Below are 20,127 nucleotides of genomic sequence, written 5' to 3'. Positions count from 1 at the left end.
GTGCACGCAGTTACAGTCCTCCAAGCAGGCAGGGCACGCAGTTACAGTCCTCCGAGGAGGCGGTTCTGGGGTGGGGGTCAGGTGCTCGGAGGAGGAGGTAATGAGTGACAGCAACTGCCTCTCAAACACGCTCTACGTTTTGGTAAACAAGGCTCCCGCCCGCAGTCTGTGCGCAACGGCGGAGCTTGGGGGCGGGGCCATGCGCCTGACGTAGAGGCCCGAAAAGGCCTCCTATTGGTGATTCGCGAAGAGGGGAGGATCTGGGAATCCTGATTGGTCCACTCCCATGTCCGTAAGGGGATTGACGGACCTTGTCCCTCAGGGCCGCGCCTCTCGGCGCCGCGCTCCTCCCCTCGCAGGTGGGTGCCCGCCCCGAGCGGCAGAGCGCGTGCGCGCGCGGCCCCACGCCGCGGCCGTGTTCACCCGCCCCGCGGCGCACAGTCAGAGTCAGTGGGCGAGTCGGGAGCGGCGGAGGTCACCGCGGGAGGAGGGGCGGGGGCAGCATGGCATCCTCCTTACGGTTCCGTGGAGCCGCCTCCGGCCTCCGGTACTGGAGCCGCCGGCAGCGGCCGGCAGCCGCCAGCCTTGCAGCGGGTAAGGACCTCGCGCCTTCTTCCCCTGTCCCTCCTCCGGCCGCCCGCTTCTCGCGCCTGACATCCGAAGAGATCTTTTCACGGGCGGCGCTGCGGTTGGGTCGGTGCTTAAAACCCAACATTTTGGCTGGTGTCAAGGCCTGGCGTCTTCTGCCACTGCCGCTCGCGCCGCTAGTGCTTCCCTCACTACCGCTGCTGGGGATCCAGATGGATGACGTTCAGCGTCCTTTTCGAGACTTAGGAAGGGGTAGGAAGGGCTTGGGGTAAAGGGAGGAGTATTTGGGTCCCTGGTTTGCTTCCTTGGAGGTAGGGCTCCGAGGACAGTTGGAGGGCCCAGCCCCAGGGGCGACCCGCATCCACCCCGGCGACCTCTGGCCTTTCAGCGCTGGCTAGCCTTTCAACGTCCCCAGGGTGCATCCTGAGTGGGCGTGCCTTCGGGCAGCAGGGCCTGATTTTTGTCTAACCATCTTAATTGTGTAAAATGGTTTTACACGAGTGGTGTCAATACAAAACAGGTGATAAGTCATTCCAACTAACTTTTAAGTCACCCTTGACCGGCAACGCGGGCTTGCCCCCCACCCGTTCTTTGTAACTGTGCTGCCTGAAGATGGCACTTCTGTCAATTTATTAACCAGAACACTTTCAACGTCCTCAAAATTGTGGCCCAACCTATCCTTCCTCAACCTGTGTCACTGAAAGTTATGAAAGCTAACTGTCGATTTAGGAAGAGGCAGTTTTTAGATCCACAAACATCTAATCTTTTCATCTTTTGAGTGAAGAACCACAGGCCCCTTGGATAAGTTAATTAGGATATCCCAGCAGGCTCTAGAAAGTAGTCCTTGATTCTTCCTCATTCCTGCACTTTCTACCACACCAGGATTCTTCTTTAATCAAAAAATTGATTGATTTGTGGGGACACTGCCATCGTCCTCCTGTAAAAGTTTGAGAGTTGTAACAATGCACTGTTTAGCAGGGTCATACTTTGCTAGCAAGGATTTTTAAAAAAGCTTTGGTATTAATTTTTTCTGATCTTTGCTTAAAAAAATAGTAGGCTGGGAATTGAGTTCTTAATAGCGCCCTTTCGTCTCCCTCAATAAAACCTAAGCAGAAGAGAGAATTTCCTCTCTGGCTTGAGAAGGGCAGACTCCATGTGATGCAAGAAAACAGATGTCTGATACAGAATCACAGCAACAAGATACAAACTCACAGAATTTGCCAAAGTTGAGTGTATCCACTCTTTGAGCTACATGTATTGAGCTACAAAAAATGCCTCCCACCTTGGAGATACTTAAAAAAAAATCGATTAGTCACTTTTTCACAGTAGTAAATGCAGCACTGGTTTTCACATGAATGCATAGTTCTTTCAGTTTTGATTAGACAAGGAAGACGTGTGCTGTTTAGTGGTTTTACAAGGTGTTCTAATGATATTTTAATAAACCCTTGATGTACCATTAGGGTTATGAAAGTTCTTAGAATTCATAGTAGAAGAACCTGAGGCCTAAGACTATAATAATTGTTTCTGTAAACTGGAAGGGCCTACCTCACAATGCTGCTCAGATTACTTTGGCATATAATCTGGTTCTTCGGGTTCTCTGACCCAAAGGTGTACAAATATAGTTTTATGATAAATTTTAAATAGTTCTTTTTATGATGATTGTTTAAACACTTCGAGGGCTGGCCCTGTGGCGTAGTGGTTAAGTTCACGGGCTCCACTTTGGGGCATGGGGTTCCCAGATTCCCATCCCCAGTGCAGACCTACACACCGCTTATCGAGCCATGCTCTGGCGGTCTCCCACATACACAAAATAGAGGAAGATTGGTACAGATGTTAGCTCAGGGATGATCTTCCTCAAGCAAAAAGAGGAAGATTAGCAACATATGTTAGCCCAGGGCTAATCTTCACCAGAAAAAAAAAACAAGAAAAACGCTTCAGCAATTATTTTCACTTTGTGGAGTTGTTTTATATGTTTCTGTTAATTTTAGTTTACTACAAAAGTGTTAACTTTTTTGATATTGAAATCTTAAAAAAAAAAGAACTACGTGCAAGTATGGAGTCTAGGGACTTTAAGAAAACCATGTTCAAATAGTAACATTATTTAGTGTTGTGATTCTGATGGGATATATGACTCCATAGTGTGTTTAAGATGTTTATATCGTATAGATGGTAATATTATAAAGATCCATACAATTTACTGTTTAAAAAAAATGAGACCTAAAATTTGCTGGCTAGTAGTACATCTTACTTTTAAAATAGTTAAAGCATCATAAAGGAAATAGAGAAGTGAGAAATACTGAACTATACTTATATTACTATTTAATAAAAGTAAGTTTTGTGTTTTATCTTAAAGGTAATTAAATTAGGTTCAGCCTTCTTCCTATAAATAAAAAAATGTACAGATCTAGGCCCCCTGCAGTCATTGTGACCCATCATCATGTACGTGGAAAAATAATTTGTATCAGATCATCTTAACCAAAGGTGGAATGGGAAAGTTAACCAGCATCATGTACAGAAATGGGAATAAAATTTTTTTTTGTTATTGGCCCTTTTCGTGTGTATGAAATCTACTTTCAAAGCAATGCATAGCATAAATAAAATACGTAATGGCATTTTTTCCCCTGTACATTAGCTTCTATGCGTGTATGTGAAGCTCTGAAAAGCTGGGGACCAAAAGTTGACCTTATACTTGTGAAATTACATAGGGAGATACAGTAGGCCCCCTGTATCCTCAGTGGATATGTTCCAAGATGCCCAGTGGAAGACTGAAACCTCGAATAGTGCTGAACCCGATGTATACTATGTTTTCTCGTGTACATATACATCTATGGTAAAGCTTAATTTATAAATCAGACATAGTGAGAGATTAACAACTAAGAATAAAATAGAACAATTGTAACAATATACTGTAGTAAAAGTTACCATAGATCTGTGCAACCTCAGCATAAGATTTTTTTTCTTTCCATATTAAGTTGAGAACTTTTCACTTAGAGGCGGCACTTTCCAGCTTTTCTTTGCATATCCGAATTGCCACCATCACTACTCTTGCGCTTTGAGGCCATTATTAAGTAAAATAGGGGTTACTTGAACATGAGCACTGCAATACCACAACAGTTGTTCTGATAACCAAGGCAAGCGGGTAGCACATACAATGTGGATACACTGGACAAAGGGATGATTCGCATCCCACGTGGGATGGAGCTGGACTTCTATACTCAGAGAAGTTGTTAAATATTATCACCGTCAGTAAATAACTTCTTCTCTTTTGACATCAGATCATCTAATTACACTACCCTTTCTCTAACTTTGCCACAAGCAAAGATGAAGTCAACAACTCAGCCCATCATTAAAGACTTCATGTTCATTGATTTTTATATTGGCCCATCCAGAATCAGGGCCTCATTATTTTTGACCTCAGCTTCAACAGCTAACATCAGCACTTCTAAGATTTCATCAATAGGAATTGCTTTATTGCCAATATTTCAAAAGCTGAACTAGTCTTGTGGTTGATATAACTCCCCTCTGACTCTTGTTCTACTAACCAATATGCTATTTTTATTATTTTTTTTTGAGAAAGATTAGCCCTGAGCTAACATCTGCTACCAGCCCCCCTCTTTTTGCTGAGGAAGACTGGCCCTGAGCTCACATCCGTGCCCATCTTCCTCCACTTGATATGTGGGACGCCTACCACAGCATGGCTTGCCAAGCGGTTCCATGTCTGCACCTGGGATCCGAACTGGTGAAACCTGGGCCGCTGAATCGGAACGTGCGCACTTAACCGCTGGACCACTGGCCTGGCCCCCTAACCAATATGCTGTTGTCGTCATCATTACACCGGGTCCTTTGACCTCCCCCACTTTTCCCCTTGAAATCCATAGACATGCTTTCTATGTGTGCTCTCTCATTTCATTGAGTCCCTCTCTAGGTTTGTCTGTATCCAGCCGCAAATTTATTTATAATCAGGAGTTTCAGTGATGGCTTTGATAGCATCCGAGTATTATTGTTTCTCAGCCTCCTGCTCTTATTCTGGGTAACATCCATTGTCTGTGGTCTGTCTTCCTCCTGGCTGCCGTTTGAGAGCGATAGTGAGTCACAGAAATTTGCTGATTAGATAACAATCCTTTCGTTAATCTCTAGTTTGTTCCCTGTTACATATTCAGATTACCCAGAGCATTTCCAGATATTTTACTTAGGGCTGCACTCTGTGAACCAGTCATTTGCAGAGAGATGGCATTATAGTGATTGGTTTAGATAATTTGGAACCTGACCCTGGGTCTGGGAGGAAAGGATGTTGGAGAGTCAACCTGCAATGTTTAATGGTTGCTGCAACGCACATTACCTTTGCTGGATCCACTTTATCAGCATCTTTATTCTGTAATTGCATCAGAACTGACTTTTATCCCCTTATGGTCATTTAATGAAACCTCTCTCTAGTTATTCATTCATGTAACATTGTTAAACACTCACTGTGTACTAAGTCATTTATTTCATCTTGTTGTAAGAGTAGTTACAAAAGTTATGTGCACATGGTAAAAACTCAAAAGGTTATAAAATAAAAAGTAAGAGTCTTTTAACTCTGACCCATCAGTTCAGCTCTCTAGATATAACTGTTTCTTATGCGTCTTTACAGAAACTCAGAAAAATTTAGTGCATATATATTCTTTTTTATCCTCATACACTGTATGTTATTATATGTAATGCTCTGCATCTTGCTTTTTTTTCACTTAATAACTTATCCTGAAGAACTTTTCCTTATACTACTAGATAGATAGATCACATTCTTTTGAACATCCGTATATTTCATTGTATTGATTTTCTATGAATTATCAAGTGCTCTGTTAATGTCTATTTAGTTATTATGATTTATTAAGTGACTTGTTAATGTGTATTTAGTTATTTATGATTTTTTCTGCTGTTACAAACAGTGCTATAATAAACTATATTTTTGTGTTGTTCAGAGTTTGTGTATAGTAGGGGTCAGCAAACTATGGCCCATAGCTAGGAATCTGTTTCTGTAAATAAAATTGTTTTGGAACACAGCACAACCATTTGTTTTTATATTGTCTATGGCTGCTTTAAAACTAAAGTGGATGAGTCGAATAGTTGTGACAGAGGCCTCATGGCCCACAAAGCTGAAAATATTTAATACCTGACCCATTAAGAAAGAGTGTGCTGACCCCTCTAGTATACATTCCTAGAAATGGAATTACTGGGTCAAAGAGTATGCAAATTTTAAATTTTAGAATACAATTCAAATGTAGATTGTTTTTTTTCAAATTGCCATCCAAAAGATTCACGTAATGTATAATTCTACAGTATATGAGAGTACATGTTTTCATCAGTCCTTCCTTACCAGTAGTGTTTTGTCAAAGAAACAAATTTGTCCATCAGATAGGTGAAAAATGATACTACATTGCTTTGTTTTACATTATTTAGTTATTACAGAAGTTGAGTATATTTTCGAATTTTTTTTGACATTTATATGTTTTCTGTCATTTTGTAATTTTTGCCTACTTTTAAAAAATTGGATTTTTCTTATTTTTCTTCCAGATTTTAGAGTTATTTGCCTGTAAAGTAGCCCTACTCCTGTTGTGTGTTACATTTTTCCTACTTATTTGTATTTTGTCATGTTTGTGATATTTTTTCCATATAGATATACTATTTCTCCTCCCCTTGTTTTATTATGAAAAATTTCAAACATTAAGTATTGAAAGAATAATACAATGAACATCTATGTACTCTTTGCTTAGAGTCAGCAGTTGTTAACATTTTGCCATATTTGCTTTATTTCTTTCCAAATATATTTATATCTTCTCTATGTCATTTTAAAGTAAAATGTGGACATCATGATACTTCAACCCTAAATAATTTAGTGTGAATCTCCTAAGAATAAGGACCACCATTACCTAAGACACATAGCAATTCCGTGGTATCATCTGATATATAGTTAATATTTAAGATTCCATAACTTTCTTAAGAATGTCTTTCTTCAAGCTTTTTTTAACTTCCCCAAATCAGGATCTACTTAAACTTCACAGGTTGCATTTGGTTGATACATCACCTTAGTATCTTTTAAGAACTGTCTTCTCCACTTGTTTGTTCCGTAAACATGTTGATTTTTTAAAAACAGCTTTATTGCAATGAAGTTGACTTACAATAGACTGCACATATTTAAAGTGTACAGTTTGTTGAGTTTTGACATTTGTGTGTATCTGTGAAACCATCACCATAATCAAGATAGTGAACATATCCATCACCCCCAAGTTTCCTCATGCCCCTTAACATACACAGATATTTATAATTGTATATTTTTCCCTGGGTATGGATTCCTAGCTTGACTGTTTGCAGTATTTTAAAGACGATATGCTACTGTCTTCTCACTTGCTTTGTTTCTGACAAAAAATCTGCCCTAATCTTTATCTTTGTTCCTCTGTACATAATGTCTTTTTTCCTCTGGCTTCTTTTGAGCATTTTGATTATGATGTGTCTTGTTATAGTTTTCTTCTTGTTTCTTGTGTTGGGGTTCATTGAACTTCTTGGATGTGTGGGATTTATAGTTTTCCTCAAATTTGGAAATTTTAGGTCATTAGTTCTTCACACGTTTTTTTCTGTCCCCACTTCTCTCTCCTCATTTGAGGACTCCAGTTACATGTGTATTTAGCTGGTTTAAGCTGTCTCAGAGCTCTCTGATGCTCTTTTTATTCTTTAAATTACTTTTCCTCTCTGTGTTTTGTTTTGGATAGTTTCTGTTGCTTTGTCTTCAAGGTCACTAATCTTCTGTAATATCTGTTTTGCTTTTTTAATTTGGTGTAATTTTCATCTTACGCATTATAGTTTTCATCTTAAGTTTGATTTGCGTCTTTTTTAATATCTTCTGTATCTCTACTTTTGGAACATATAGACTACAGTTATGGGAACTTTTAATGTCCTTCTCTCCTCATTTTGACATGTGTGTCAGTTCAGGGTTGGTTTCTTCTTTTTGCCTTCTAAATGTCGACATTCCCTTGGGCTTTGTTCTTCAACCTCTTTTACTCTCATTTGGTGATTTTTATCAACTCCCACAGTTTCAATTCTCACCTTGTAGCAGCTAGTTACCAAGTATCTCTTTTTTCTCTTCCTATCCCTGAGATGATTATAATTGGTTGTAATATTTCTAAGAGTCTGTGAGACATCTTTCAGCTCATTGACAGCTCAGTTAACCTACTTAAAACTGAGCCAGTTCTCCTTCTTGATTTCTTTGCTTAGGTTATTGCTATCACTATTTTCTAACTGTCATCTTTGACTTTTCCTTTGTTTTAGCCCATAAACCAGTCTATTGCTATGTCCTTTTAATTCTGTCTTTGAAATATTTTTCAAATCTGTCTTTTCTATGGCCACCGTGCTTTATTAATTCTGACCTTATTATAGACTGAATGTTTGTGTCCCCCCAAATTCCTGTGTTGAAATCCTAATATCCAATGTGATGGTATTAGGAGGTAGGGCCTTTGGGAAGTAATTAGGTTATGAGGGTAGCACCTCTCGAATGGGGTTAGTGTCCTTATAAAAAGAGAGGGGAGAGCTTGTCCTCTCTCTCCTGCTCTCCACTATGTGAAGGTACAACAAGAAGATGGCCATCTACAAGCCAGGAAGTGGGCTCTCACCACACAGTGGATCTGTTGCCAACTTGATCTTGGACTTCAGCCTCCAGAACTGTGAGAAATAAATGTTTGTTGTTTAAGCCACGCAGTCTCTGGTATATTTGTTATAGCAGCTTGGACAGACTAAGACAGACCTAGAGAATTACTGCCACTTTTATGTTGTTTTCTTGCCTCCAGGCTCTTCTTCCAATTTATCAATCGTACACTGCTGCCTCATTTCTATTCCTGAAGTATAGGTCTGATCATGTCATTTCTTTTGCCAGACCTTTCAGTAACTACCTGTCTTAGTCAAGTTAAAGGGGATTAATATGCTTCTAACCCAATAAAAGGAATCAAGTTAAAAGGAATTAAACATGCTTCTAACCTAACAAGACCACTATTTCTTAAGCATTAGGGCTTCAAATAATTAGCTTTTAGTAAATCTCATTGCATTTAGATTAAGTTCAAAGAAGCGCAGGGATCCATGAGTTGAGAGCACCTGAAGCTTAAAAGGGTGACTGTGATTAGTTTGTGCAGTACACAGTCTTAAAACGAGTCCTTGAAAGAAAAAGGAAGACTAAAGCTGTGAAATGATAGGGGAAAGCAGGTGGAGTTATTTCTCTTTCTTCTCTCACTGGACCGTGAACTTTTCAAGGGCAAAGATCATATCTTGCTTGTGTCTCTCAGCTCTGTCGTAGTACTTCATACGGTAAATATTTGTTGAGTGGATTTCTAAATCTAGAAACGGAAAAATAGTGTCTGATGTTATTTTCATGATAACGCAATGCCTCTCTGCTCTCTCTTGCAAAAACCAGTGCTTTGAATTGTGCGCCCCAGTGTAATTTCAAAAACCTTTGTGACAAAGAAGAAAATCAAAACCTGCATACAGCTTTTAAAGAATTTCTTTTCTGTATATGGAAATGCCTCTTCTTTGAAAGTGCAGAAGTTGTTACCCTAAGGTCCTGAGACTGTTACTCTTGCCATTTAAAGCGGTGGAAGCGTCCCTTTCCTCTTTCCTAGGACCCCATTTATAAACTGCAGGCTTTTGGTTGAAATACACTTCCTGGGTTTCACATTTTTTTGAGATTGTTTTTTATACCACTGGAGGGGATGGTTTCTATAAATGTGGAGGATGGAGAGTAAAAAGCGTTTTCATTCTTGGACTTTGTCCTAGATACAGGTTTTATTGAGTACTTCCAGATTTTTATGCACATTATTAAAGGAGATAATAGATAAGAGGAATCTAGAATACTTCACATAAATACATAATAGATAAAATACATAGTAGTTATTTTATAAATGATAGCATTATTTATTTATTGTTAAAGATGGTAAAGGGATGTTATAGAGATAGAAAACAGAAGAGAAGATTGCTTAAAATTTTATGATTGTGTACTGGAGAACTATATAATTAGAAGTTAGCCTGCCTGCACATCATTGATATCTTTAAATGTGATTAGATCGTCAGTTTAAAACTAGCCTTTAAAACGTTTTTTAGCAGAAAACGTCTAAATAACAGTTGACTAATACTGAATGAATATTTATAATAAAAGATATCTCCTCCTATTGAAAGTATTGTATTGAAATCAGTGTGTTCTAGGTCGATGGCTTCCAAGACTCCAGTTGGATTCATTGGACTAGGCAACATGGGGAATCCAATGGCAAAAAATCTCATGAAACACGGCTATCCGCTCATTATTTATGATGTGTTCCCTGATGCATGTAAAGAGTTTCAAGATGCAGGTGAACAGGTAAGGCCTTTTCTTAAGATTTTTTTAGATTTTGATGTTTAAAAATGAATGTACATTCAAATAAGTGACAGCTTCTTAGAAGTATACTCAATGGAGTTGTAAACCTATTTCATTGTTAATTTTATTTCTTTATACATATAAAATTATATATATGTTTATATTATATATAATATGTAAAAAATATATATATTTACAGGAGACCATGTATTAGTAACTGAATTTAGAGTTTTGCTTTTTTGAGATATAAAGGAAATTTTTCTTGTACAAGTTGTAGAACAGTAGCTGAGGGCTGAGTATAATTCTAGAACTGGGAGACTACTAAAAAAAGTTCCTGGGGCTGGCCCAGTGGCACAGTGGTTAAGTGCGCACATTCCGCTTTGGTGGCCTGGGGTTCGCCAGTTTGGATCCCAGGTGCAGACATGGCACCACGTGGCAAGCCATGCTGTGGTAGGTGTCCCACATATAAAAAGTGGAGGAAGATGAGCATGGATGTTAGCTCAGGGCCAGTCTTCCTCAGAAAAAAGAGGAGGATTGGCAGATATTAGCTCAGGGCTAATTTTCCTCGGGAAAAAAAAATAAATTAATAAATAAAAATGTGTTTGAATAGCAAATTCTAAAAAAAAAAGTTCTTGAGAACTGTAGAAAAAGGTGAGAGAAAGAATAAAATTAAACAGTCAACTTCTGGATAATAGACTTGAAATAAATACTGAGAAATACAATGCCTGTGTAAAGAGCAGATTTAGGAAACTTAGGCCATTTGCAGAACTGGGCATCCTCCAATTCCTTCCTTCCTGCGGTTTGTGTGCCATATGAGGATGGCAGCACTGTTGTGTGAGGATGTGAGTATCATCTTGGAACTTTGCAGGGTAGGGTTGTGGTGCTTATGCTCATAAAATCTATGAATACTGACACTGTACCACCAGGTCAGCAGGCTTACAGATGACCTTAAGTAGCTTAGGGACTTAGTAGCCTTGTGGGAGAGATTTGATCACTTCTTTGTTTTAGTAAAGAATCTGGGAAAGATGGCCTTTATCATCTTCAGGGATGGTAAACAGTTGAAGTTGATATTCTGTCTGGGATGAATTAATTGTTATTTTGAGGAGATGGGTATTACTTTTGCGGATAACATATCTATTTCATGTTGGTACTTTACAGTGGTTAATATACTTGTTTGTAAGAGTAACAATGGTATTTGGTCTCCAACAGAGGAAATATCTTCAGTTAAACACAGAATTTAATCAAAATAATAACACATTACTTTGGCATTTTGGAGAATATTGGTCCAGAAATTTTCATGTGTGTGTTTATGAAAAATACTTGCATTTCTCTTCCTCTTCCTACTTCTCCCAGCAAGAGAGCAGTAGGAATTGAAAGGAGACTGATTTACCCTGAATTGGCAAAGCAGAAGCTTAGGGCCTTTCAAATTGTTACCAATGCCATTACTCTTCCCTCTATGCCTGTGGACTTACAGCTTGTCTGTGGAAAACTGATCATAATCCCTCTGTGAATCTCATTTCTGCCGCTTCTTCCCGGATTTCCAGAGCTTTCTGATTCTCTGCCTGAGTTGCCTCATACTCTAAAGTTACCCTTTTACCTCCATTCCCCAATAAAGTTCTTATTTTTCAGTGTTGCTGATTTTAGGTAGGTGTGAAGGAAGCCTACTTTAAGAATAAGACTCATCCTTGAGTGAAGAAGATATTTAGTTTTTTAAAAGGAGAGAAAAGAAGCTAATATTTAGTGAGTACCTACTATGCGTCAGGTCTTTTACTAAATATTTTGTATATATTATCTAATTTTATCTTTGTAACAAAAGTATTATCAGGAAACTGATGCTTGGAGAAGTTAAATAACATCCCCAAGGTTACACAGTGAGTGAATGGAAAGAGCCAGGATCTGAACAAAGGTCTGTTTTTGACTTTGGCTTTAGCTCTTTTAATTACGTGATGCATATTCACTAATTAATGAAATTAATGCGTGAGACATTTTTGAGTTTGTGTGTGGCATCTTCCTTGATGATTCTGAAATGTAGCTAACTGTTATCTGTTTATAAACTGACTACTAGAAAGTAAAGTGCCTAGATTCCTTTTGGATTGGTAATGTCAAGCAACTGATCATATAGCAACCCCCCGCCCCCCCGCCTTTAATGTGTTGTTCTGCACCCATGGAGTTTGTTGGAATTAAATAGTAATTATCTATAATAATGGGTTGTATAGGCAGTGGGAATACAGTGGGTTGAATAGTGGCCCCCAAAAAGATGTCCTCCAAAATTCTTAGAAGAAAACAAAGGGGTAAATCTTTATGACCTTGGATTTGGCAAAGGATTCTTAGATATGACACCAAGAGCATGAGCAACAAAATTAAAAATAGGATTTCATCAAAATTAAAAACTTTTGTGCTCCAAAGAACACTACCAAGAAAGTAAAAGGACAACTCACAGAATGGGATAAAATATATACAAATCATATATCTAATAAGGGACTTGTATCTAGACTATATAAAGTAGTCATACAACTCAAAAATAAAAAGACAAGTAACTTAATTAAATGGGGAAAGGATCTGAATAGACATTTCTCCAAAGAAGAAATAGAAATGGCTAATAAAAATGTGAAAAGATGAAAAGACTAACATCATTAGTCATCAGAGAAATGCAATGAAAACAACAATGAGATTACAACACCCACTAGGATGCCTAGAATCAAAAAGTCAGATAACAAGTGTGGAGAAATTGAACCCTCACCCACTGCTGATGAGAATGTAAAATGGTGAAGACACTTTGGAAAAGAGTCTGGCAGTTCTCAAACAATTAAATGTAGAGTTAGAATATGACCCAGTAATTCCAATTCTAGGTGGATACCCCAGAGAAGTGAAAACATGCCCACATACAAACTTGTATATCGATAGCAGCATTATTCAAAAGATAGAAATAACCCAAGTGTCCATCTGTGCATGAATGAATAAACAAAACGTGGTATACCCGTGCAATGAAATATTATTCAGTCCTAAAAAGGAATGAAGTACTGATACATGCCACAATGTAGATGAACCTTGAAAACTTAAATGAAAGAAGCCAGTCACAAAAGACCACATTCTATACAACTCCACTCATGAAAATCCAGAATAGAGAAATCTATAGAGACAGAAAGTAGATTAGTGGTTGCTTAGTGCTGGGCAGGGAAGTGAGGGCCGGGGAAGGGTAGGAGGAGGCAGGCAGGCATAGGGGAGTGATGGCTAATGGATATGAGATTTCTTCTTGTAGTGATGAAAAGGTTCTAAAATTGTGGTGATGGTTGCACGTATCTATGCATACACTAAATACTATCAAATTATATACTTTAAATGGGCACATTATATGGTATGTGAATTATATCTCAGTAAAGCTATTTAAAAAGTTGTGTCCAAATCCTAACCCCCAGTACCTGTGAATGTGACCTTATTTGGAAACAGATTCCATGCAAATGTAATTAAGTTAAATATCTTGAGATGAGATCATCGTGGATTTAGGGTGGGCCCTAAAGGCAATGATGAGTGTCCTTACAGGAGACAAAAAAGGAGAAGACACAGGGACGCAAAGGGGAAGGCCTATGAAGTCAGAGACAGACTTTAGTTATGCTGTGGCAAGCCAAGGAACACCAGGAGCCCCCAGAAGCTAGGAGAGGCAAAGAAGGATCCTCCTTTGGACACTACGGGCCCTGCCGACACCTTGATTTCAGACTTCTGGCCTCCAGAGCTGTGAGAGAATACATTTCTGTTGTTTTAAGCCACCTTGCTTTTGGCAGTTTGTTGCGGCAGCCACAGGAAACTGATACGGCAGTATTGGGAGTCTGCGAAATGCATGGATTTGAAATCTGCCTTTACTGCTTAGTATCTGCAATCTTGGGCAAGTTATTTAGTGTCTCTATATCTCTGTTTCCTCGTGTGTAAAATTGAGATAATAATAATACCTTTCTCAGACAGTTGTTATGAGGATTAAATGAATTTATATATGTAAAGAGCTTAAAATAGTGTTGGGCACATTGTAAGTACTGTATGTGTTAGCTGTGAGTTCCTATAAGTCTTAGTTTCACTGCTGCTATATATAAAAGGAACTGTTACTCTTTTTCTAATGCTTTCCATTCAAATGACAGTGTCAAAATCTCTTGCTCCTTTGTGAAGAAAAGTTACTTTTTATTGCTCTGATCACTATGGCTTAAGGCTGCTTAGAATCTCTTAGCAAACAGGGGATAGGACCTTCATTAATTTACTAATTTAACAGATGTTTCTTGAGTACTTTCTATGTGTCAGACACTGGGAATATAGCCCAGAATAAAACAGTCACAGTTCTTGCTTTTGGGGGCCAGTAGGAGGTGTTAGCTTATCAAATAACACAAATATGTGATGCCAAATTGTGGTAAGTCAAAAGAGAAAGTAAAGGGTCTCATTACTTTTTGGTAAAATATGCATTACATTGGGTGAGAGGGAAGTTAGGGAGTTCTCTCTGAAGACCAGACATTTAGGCAGAAAGCACAGGAATAAGTAGGTTTTATCCAGGTGAAGAATGGGGACAAAGGAGCAGTTTTCTTTAAAAGTAGAAGCCTCAGGCTCCAGGTTTCTAGAGATTTCTACTTTAGGTCAACAGATATGTACTGAATACCTACCATATGTCTAGCAGTCCACTTAGTGCTGTGAAGAATAAAATAGGTCAAGTTAGATGGGGTAAGCTTTTAGGTGTGTCTCAGGTGGTAAGACTAAATAATATTACAAGGAAGTTTCTATTAAAATTTTTTTGACTTTAATAGAGTGCTGAAGTAGTTTTTGAGGAGGAGAAAATAAGTAATTAACCAGGAGTCATTTCATTCCTGCTAGGGAACTACGTAAACATTGTGTATAATCTTTGCTCACCAACGCACAGAAATGATGTAGTCTGAAATGAAAGTCATGAAGATGATCTCTCAGATTCCTGAATAGAAATTAGAAGGTTCTGGGACACAGACTCAATTATTAGATTTTCCTTTTTCCCTCTTCCTTGAGATATGTAAGTGGTTGTGAAGAAGAAAAGAAGATGGATTCTGGGTCGCTGCCTCTCCCAGATTGGTAAAGAGTGGAGACTTGTCTTAGCTTCATGTCTGCAGTTCCCACTCCTGCCCCCAACACACAGTGGGAAAAGTTGTGTAGGTGGTTCACACTGAAGCAGCAAGCTTGGAAGACCGAATCCTCTTTTCCCATATCCCATCTGCCTTCTACCTCTGATTCCCCTAAGAGTCTTGACTCTTAAGAAGTCCTCTGAGTATTGATCATAACAGCAATGGAGGGTAGGAGAATGTGAAACTTAGATGAATGAAGAAAGAAGGATAAAGGGTAAAAAAGCTTTGGGCCTAAAGGGAAGCATGATGCCATAATAAAATGAAGACATTTGTTGATAAATGGTTTATGCTGGCAGCTTAAAAAATGTCCTGAACAGTGGCAACGTCATTTGAGCAAGTGCGATTTCCTAAGAGTACTACTTTAAAAGTTAACATTAATTTGAATAAGTTCTGATGTATCAAGATGTTAGTAGTATTATTTCATAGCTATACTTAGTTGTAAAAAATGTCAGATAAAAGAAAAACAGTTTCATTCTACTACTAAAAGGCAAAGACAAGACTTGGGATGGGGTGGAAAAATATAGGTGGAAAGCTTGAAACTTCTTGCCATTGTGCACAATAGTGCAATGAAGGGATTAAGGGTTCAAAAATTCAGAGTATATTTTGAGTTGACTCTTACATTTTAAGGACAGGTGTCTCCTTCTTCCACCGATGTTACTATGTCAAATGAGGTTGATGAAATGGCAGCTGAAGAAAACAGAAGTTTTTCCCCCCAAAGATTGCAGAAAGGTTGGCTAGTTGATTTCTAATACCGAGTGTGCTTTCAGTGGGAGATGTGCAGGGAGAGAAAGTACCAAAATAGACATATATGAATCGAAAAGCAGTCAACTGGTTGTAAAGATCTTTGGACGTCTCCTTGAGGAAGTGCTTTTTGTTTTTTTAAAAGCAAAAACTGGGGATTTATTATTTCAGGTAACTGAGGAGTTGGGCAGTGGTCTGACTCCAGGCACAGCTGAATTTTGGGCACAGATGTAATCAGATTCCTTGCTGTCTGCCTCCTGGCTCTGCTTTCCTCAGGCAGCCTCCTCCCTCCCCTCAAGGTGCAAAGTGGCCACCTGCAGTTCGAGGTGAAGAAGTGCTGTAGAATGTTCCCACCCTGGAAGTTTTTCTTCAGGCTCTACCTATTAGTGAAAAATACTACGTGGATTATGAAGGAAATAAAAACTTTGACACGTTAAATATGTTTTGCATGACTGATTGTATTTAATCGACTTATTTATGCCTTTAAATGTTAACCTGTTCTAATAGGGCATTTATAAGTGGTTAAATATGTTATTTGTGGTCATTTCCCTAAAAAAATTGGGCATTCTTCTTTCTCTATCCCTTTATTATATTCTTATTTCTGTTGGAAACTCAGGTTTAACCTACAATGCATCATTTCAACTTTTAGCACCTTTTCTAAGAATGTGACCCATGGTAATTATCAGGCCTTTGTATATTAGAAGTCGTGAATCAGTAAATTGTGAATGTAGTGGTTTAAAAACATATACCCTGGAACTAGACTGCCTGGGCGCAAATCTCAACTCTACCATATGCTGGCAGTGTGACTTCAGACAGTTTACTGAACTCAGTCTACTTAAATTTTCTCATCTTATAAAAAGGGGATAGTAACAGTGCCTTTCTCTTAGTCCTGGAGAACCTGGCACGTAAAAAGTGCTCTTACTGCTACTACTACTGTTACTACTGTTGTTACGGTTGCTGTTGCATCTATACCTATTTCTCTCACATCTTTATTCTCTCACACCACATGTAGAAACACACCACAGACTTGGCTGAGCTGGAGTCCAGAGCGCTTTGGAAGAGAATTTTAAACATATTTTTAAGTGAAAGAATGATGCCCAAAATTAAAACCAAACTAGAGGATAAAGTGATTTGACAGCATTCCTGCTTAAGAATATATTCTGCACTGTCCTACTTTTATTTTACAGAAGATACCAATTTCTCTTTTTAAACATTAGTGTCGAGGGAATATGTGCTTCATTTTCATTTTCATTTTCATTGTCTAGAAATTTCCTTGGAGATGCTGCTGATCTGTGCCAAAACTCTTGGGACTTAGCATTTCTGTGTGAGTTTTCTGGTTGAACTGGGCTTAATTAGATTCTTTTCTCTTTAAAAATTTGGAAACCGTCTTGTTCCTGGGTTGTAAGATTGAACATGTTTGGTTGAGTAATTCTCTTGGGATTTAATCTGGCACCCTCTCAGGTCTTGTTAAATGAGAACTTGAAAAGCCTCTTGCTGAGTGGGCTGCATCATTGTTGACCAAATATTTCAAGATGTAGGCACAACCATTTTTGTCAGTTTTTCAAGTGTAGTGTAATTTTGAAGTAATAGTATGCTTTTCTACTTGGAAAGATTAAAAAACCCTGAATGGCAAGTTGAACCAAGGTCATGTTCATCTTGCTTCTTTGCAAGTTTTTTTTGGCCATTTGGTTTACTTGGAAGCAGTGCTGAGCTTGACTTATGTGACTGTTTTGTCTAGAAGAGACAGTGAGATTTTTCTTTTATATAAAGTAATTAGTTAACAGTTGTCTCTTTCCAGTGGATATGTAAAAAGGAGGTACCGTTCCTTCAGCTAACTCTGAGCCCTGATGCCCCCATCCTTCCTCCCTCCCCCTACCCAGCAAAGCAGATTTTGTCTTTAATGTGTCAAGTCTTCTGCCCTTTGTATTGGTTGCACACCTGCCATTGTTGTGTACTAGCATACAGATGAATCTAAATACAGAGAAATTGGCTGCAAAAATTCTTAAAGACTATAGATACCATTATATATCAGGGAGCCAGTCTCCGGTAGTCAAAGTTGAGATAATGGAAAAGTAAAGTCATCTTAATTGATAATAATGTAAGAATGAGGCAGTTGGAATTAGCAAGAGATCTTTCTGGGATGGCCATGACAATCAGAGCAGAGCCATGGCCTGGAGTTGGCTAGGTCCATGACCGGCCCCAGATGTGGAGATATAGCAGAGTCCTGCTACCGCTGTCCATTTGTGCTGGCTCACTACAGATGCCTCCTATTGCGTTGCCCTCTTTCACAGAGGCTATGCCTTCCTAGAACTTAAGCTTACTAAATATGAAAAGTTTCTTTGCCTAAGTTCCCTTTCTGCTTTTGAGATAGAAACCCTTAAAGTTAAGTCAAATCACTATTCTTTTTTTGTAGATTCAGAAACTGAAGCCGGAAAGGTCAAGTGATTTGTACAAAATCACTCATGATTTAGTGGCTGAGCTACAACTAAACCTGTGTCTCTGGTTTCCCAAATTAGTGCTCTTTTCACTGATCCATGCTGTCTTTGCTTATCCATTCAATTAGCAAATGTAATTGAAGGGGCTCTAATTAGTTTGGCTCCTAAACACTTTTGTGGTTAATGTCAGACTGGCAATCAGGTTTTTTTTCTCCCCCAGCTTTTGAGTCGTGGCCAGGTTTTGTCAGTCAATTATTTCAGAGTCTAGAAGTCATCACATGGAAGGCAAGATGATTTGAGTAGCTGGACATACGTGTCTGTCTGTCTGTCTAATAAACATGCCTTCTGTAGGACAAATTAGAGAATGATATTAGAATGTACCAAATGTGTATAGTCATTAGATGTGGAGCATTTGTGGCCAGTACAGTGATGACATTCCAGCTATCACTATCATTGTGTGTTTTTTCCGGACCTGTGAGCTTTGACACTACTTCCCTGTGTAATTGAGGGGTTAGCAGGACTCTGGCAACCCAAGCATCCCACGAAGCAGATGCTAGGGATGCAGGGGGCTGATTGGCCACCCCACGCACTTGGCAGTTGCATGCATTGGCACTGCCAGTTCACAGGCCTGAGAAGCTTGGAGGTGTGAAGTGTCCTGATGTCTGTGAACTAATTGTTGGTGCCCCTGAGGGCAACTCTCAAGGAGTTATCTAGATGGAACTGGATTTCCTTCAGTGGAAGAGACTTTCTCAGTTCCTAAGAGGACGTCTAAAATTGCCTCTTAGACCTCAGGGCTTACTGCAGTCCCTCAAAGACCTAGAGAGATGGAGCTGTGATAGAAGGAACGGTCATTGAGAGGTATGCCACCGTTTTGCATTGTGTTCATTACTTCATTTAAGTAGAGATGAACAGATGAGGCTCTCTGTGTAACCCATATTCTTGATACAGTCCAGGAGTGGAGAATTATAACTCCTCCTTCAACTTTTCCTTTTCTTATCTCCTCATCTTAATGAGCTGTGCTTCTCTTGAGTAAACTTGAGGTGTTTGCCAGGAAGTAGTTGCCTCTTTTTGAATCTCAGTATTTATTTGGGTGTAGGAAAGGTTTTCATTTAACTTAAGTATTTCTTTGTAATTTGACAGGAAAAATTTTTTTTTCAGAATTACTTGTGGCAAATCCCCATTAGCTATCAAAATAGATATGTTGAATGTGCCACATGGTGGATGCTAAAATGCTGTATTGCCTTTAGAATGAAACATTTAAAGAGAATATCTTTTTTTTGTTTTAGGGTCTGAGATTTCTTTTGAGAAAAATTAGCCCTGAGCTAACATCTGCTGCCAATCCTTCCCCTTTTGCTGAGGAAGATTGGCCCTGAGCTAGCATCTGTGCCCATCTTCCTCCATTTTATATGGGGGATGCCGACATAGCATGGCTTGATACACAGTGCATAGGTCTGTGCCCAGGATCTGAACCTGCAGACCCTGGGCTGCCAAAGCAGAGCGTGCTAACTTAACTGCTGTGCCACCGGGCTCGCCCCAGGGTCTGAGATGTTTTATATTATCATTTAATGTTAATACATAAAGTACTAGGATACTTGATTGTCTGAAATTTTAAAGTATGATTTATGAAATTACTTAATGTTATAACTGCATTCATCTAGAATTTGATTTAGAAGCTGATAGTCTTTTATGTAAAATGGAAATGTAATGACTTCTAACTCATAATATTTAGGTTACACACTGTGTTTGGCTTGCCATTCTTTTCACTTTCAACAACTGCACATCAAAGACAAAAAGAAAATGTTATGTAAACTTTGACCACAAGAAAGACATTCCCATTCCCAAGATGCTTACATGTCACTTCACATTTCCTAGTAGA

At 38.9% G+C, this 20,127-nt stretch overlaps 1 protein-coding gene across 3 annotated transcripts in view; it reads left to right on the top strand.

Moving 5' to 3' along the window:
* The first annotated feature begins 334 nt into the window (after positions 1-334).
* The window catches only part of HIBADH (3-hydroxyisobutyrate dehydrogenase), a 111,452-nt gene continuing 91,659 nt past the window's right edge, over positions 335-20,127 (top strand). The window contains exons 1-2 of one of the 3 annotated variants that reach the window (XM_014841030.3): positions 335-594; positions 9,795-9,955. In XM_014841030.3, the coding sequence (XP_014696516.1) occupies positions 504-594; positions 9,795-9,955 (252 nt within the window). In that variant the 5' untranslated portion in view covers positions 335-503. Of the gene's footprint in view, positions 841-9,794; positions 9,956-20,127 lie in introns of all 3 variants that reach the window. The other 2 variants (XM_070511135.1, XM_070511131.1) reach the window with 2 other exon arrangements.

The sequence above is a fragment of the Equus asinus genome, chromosome 1 (assembly GCF_041296235.1).
Source record: "Equus asinus isolate D_3611 breed Donkey chromosome 1, EquAss-T2T_v2, whole genome shotgun sequence".
In the NCBI taxonomy this organism is placed as follows: Eukaryota; Metazoa; Chordata; class Mammalia; order Perissodactyla; family Equidae; genus Equus; species Equus asinus.
Note: the sequence above shows the minus strand (reverse complement) of the source record. Positions and strands in the feature narration are given on the sequence as shown.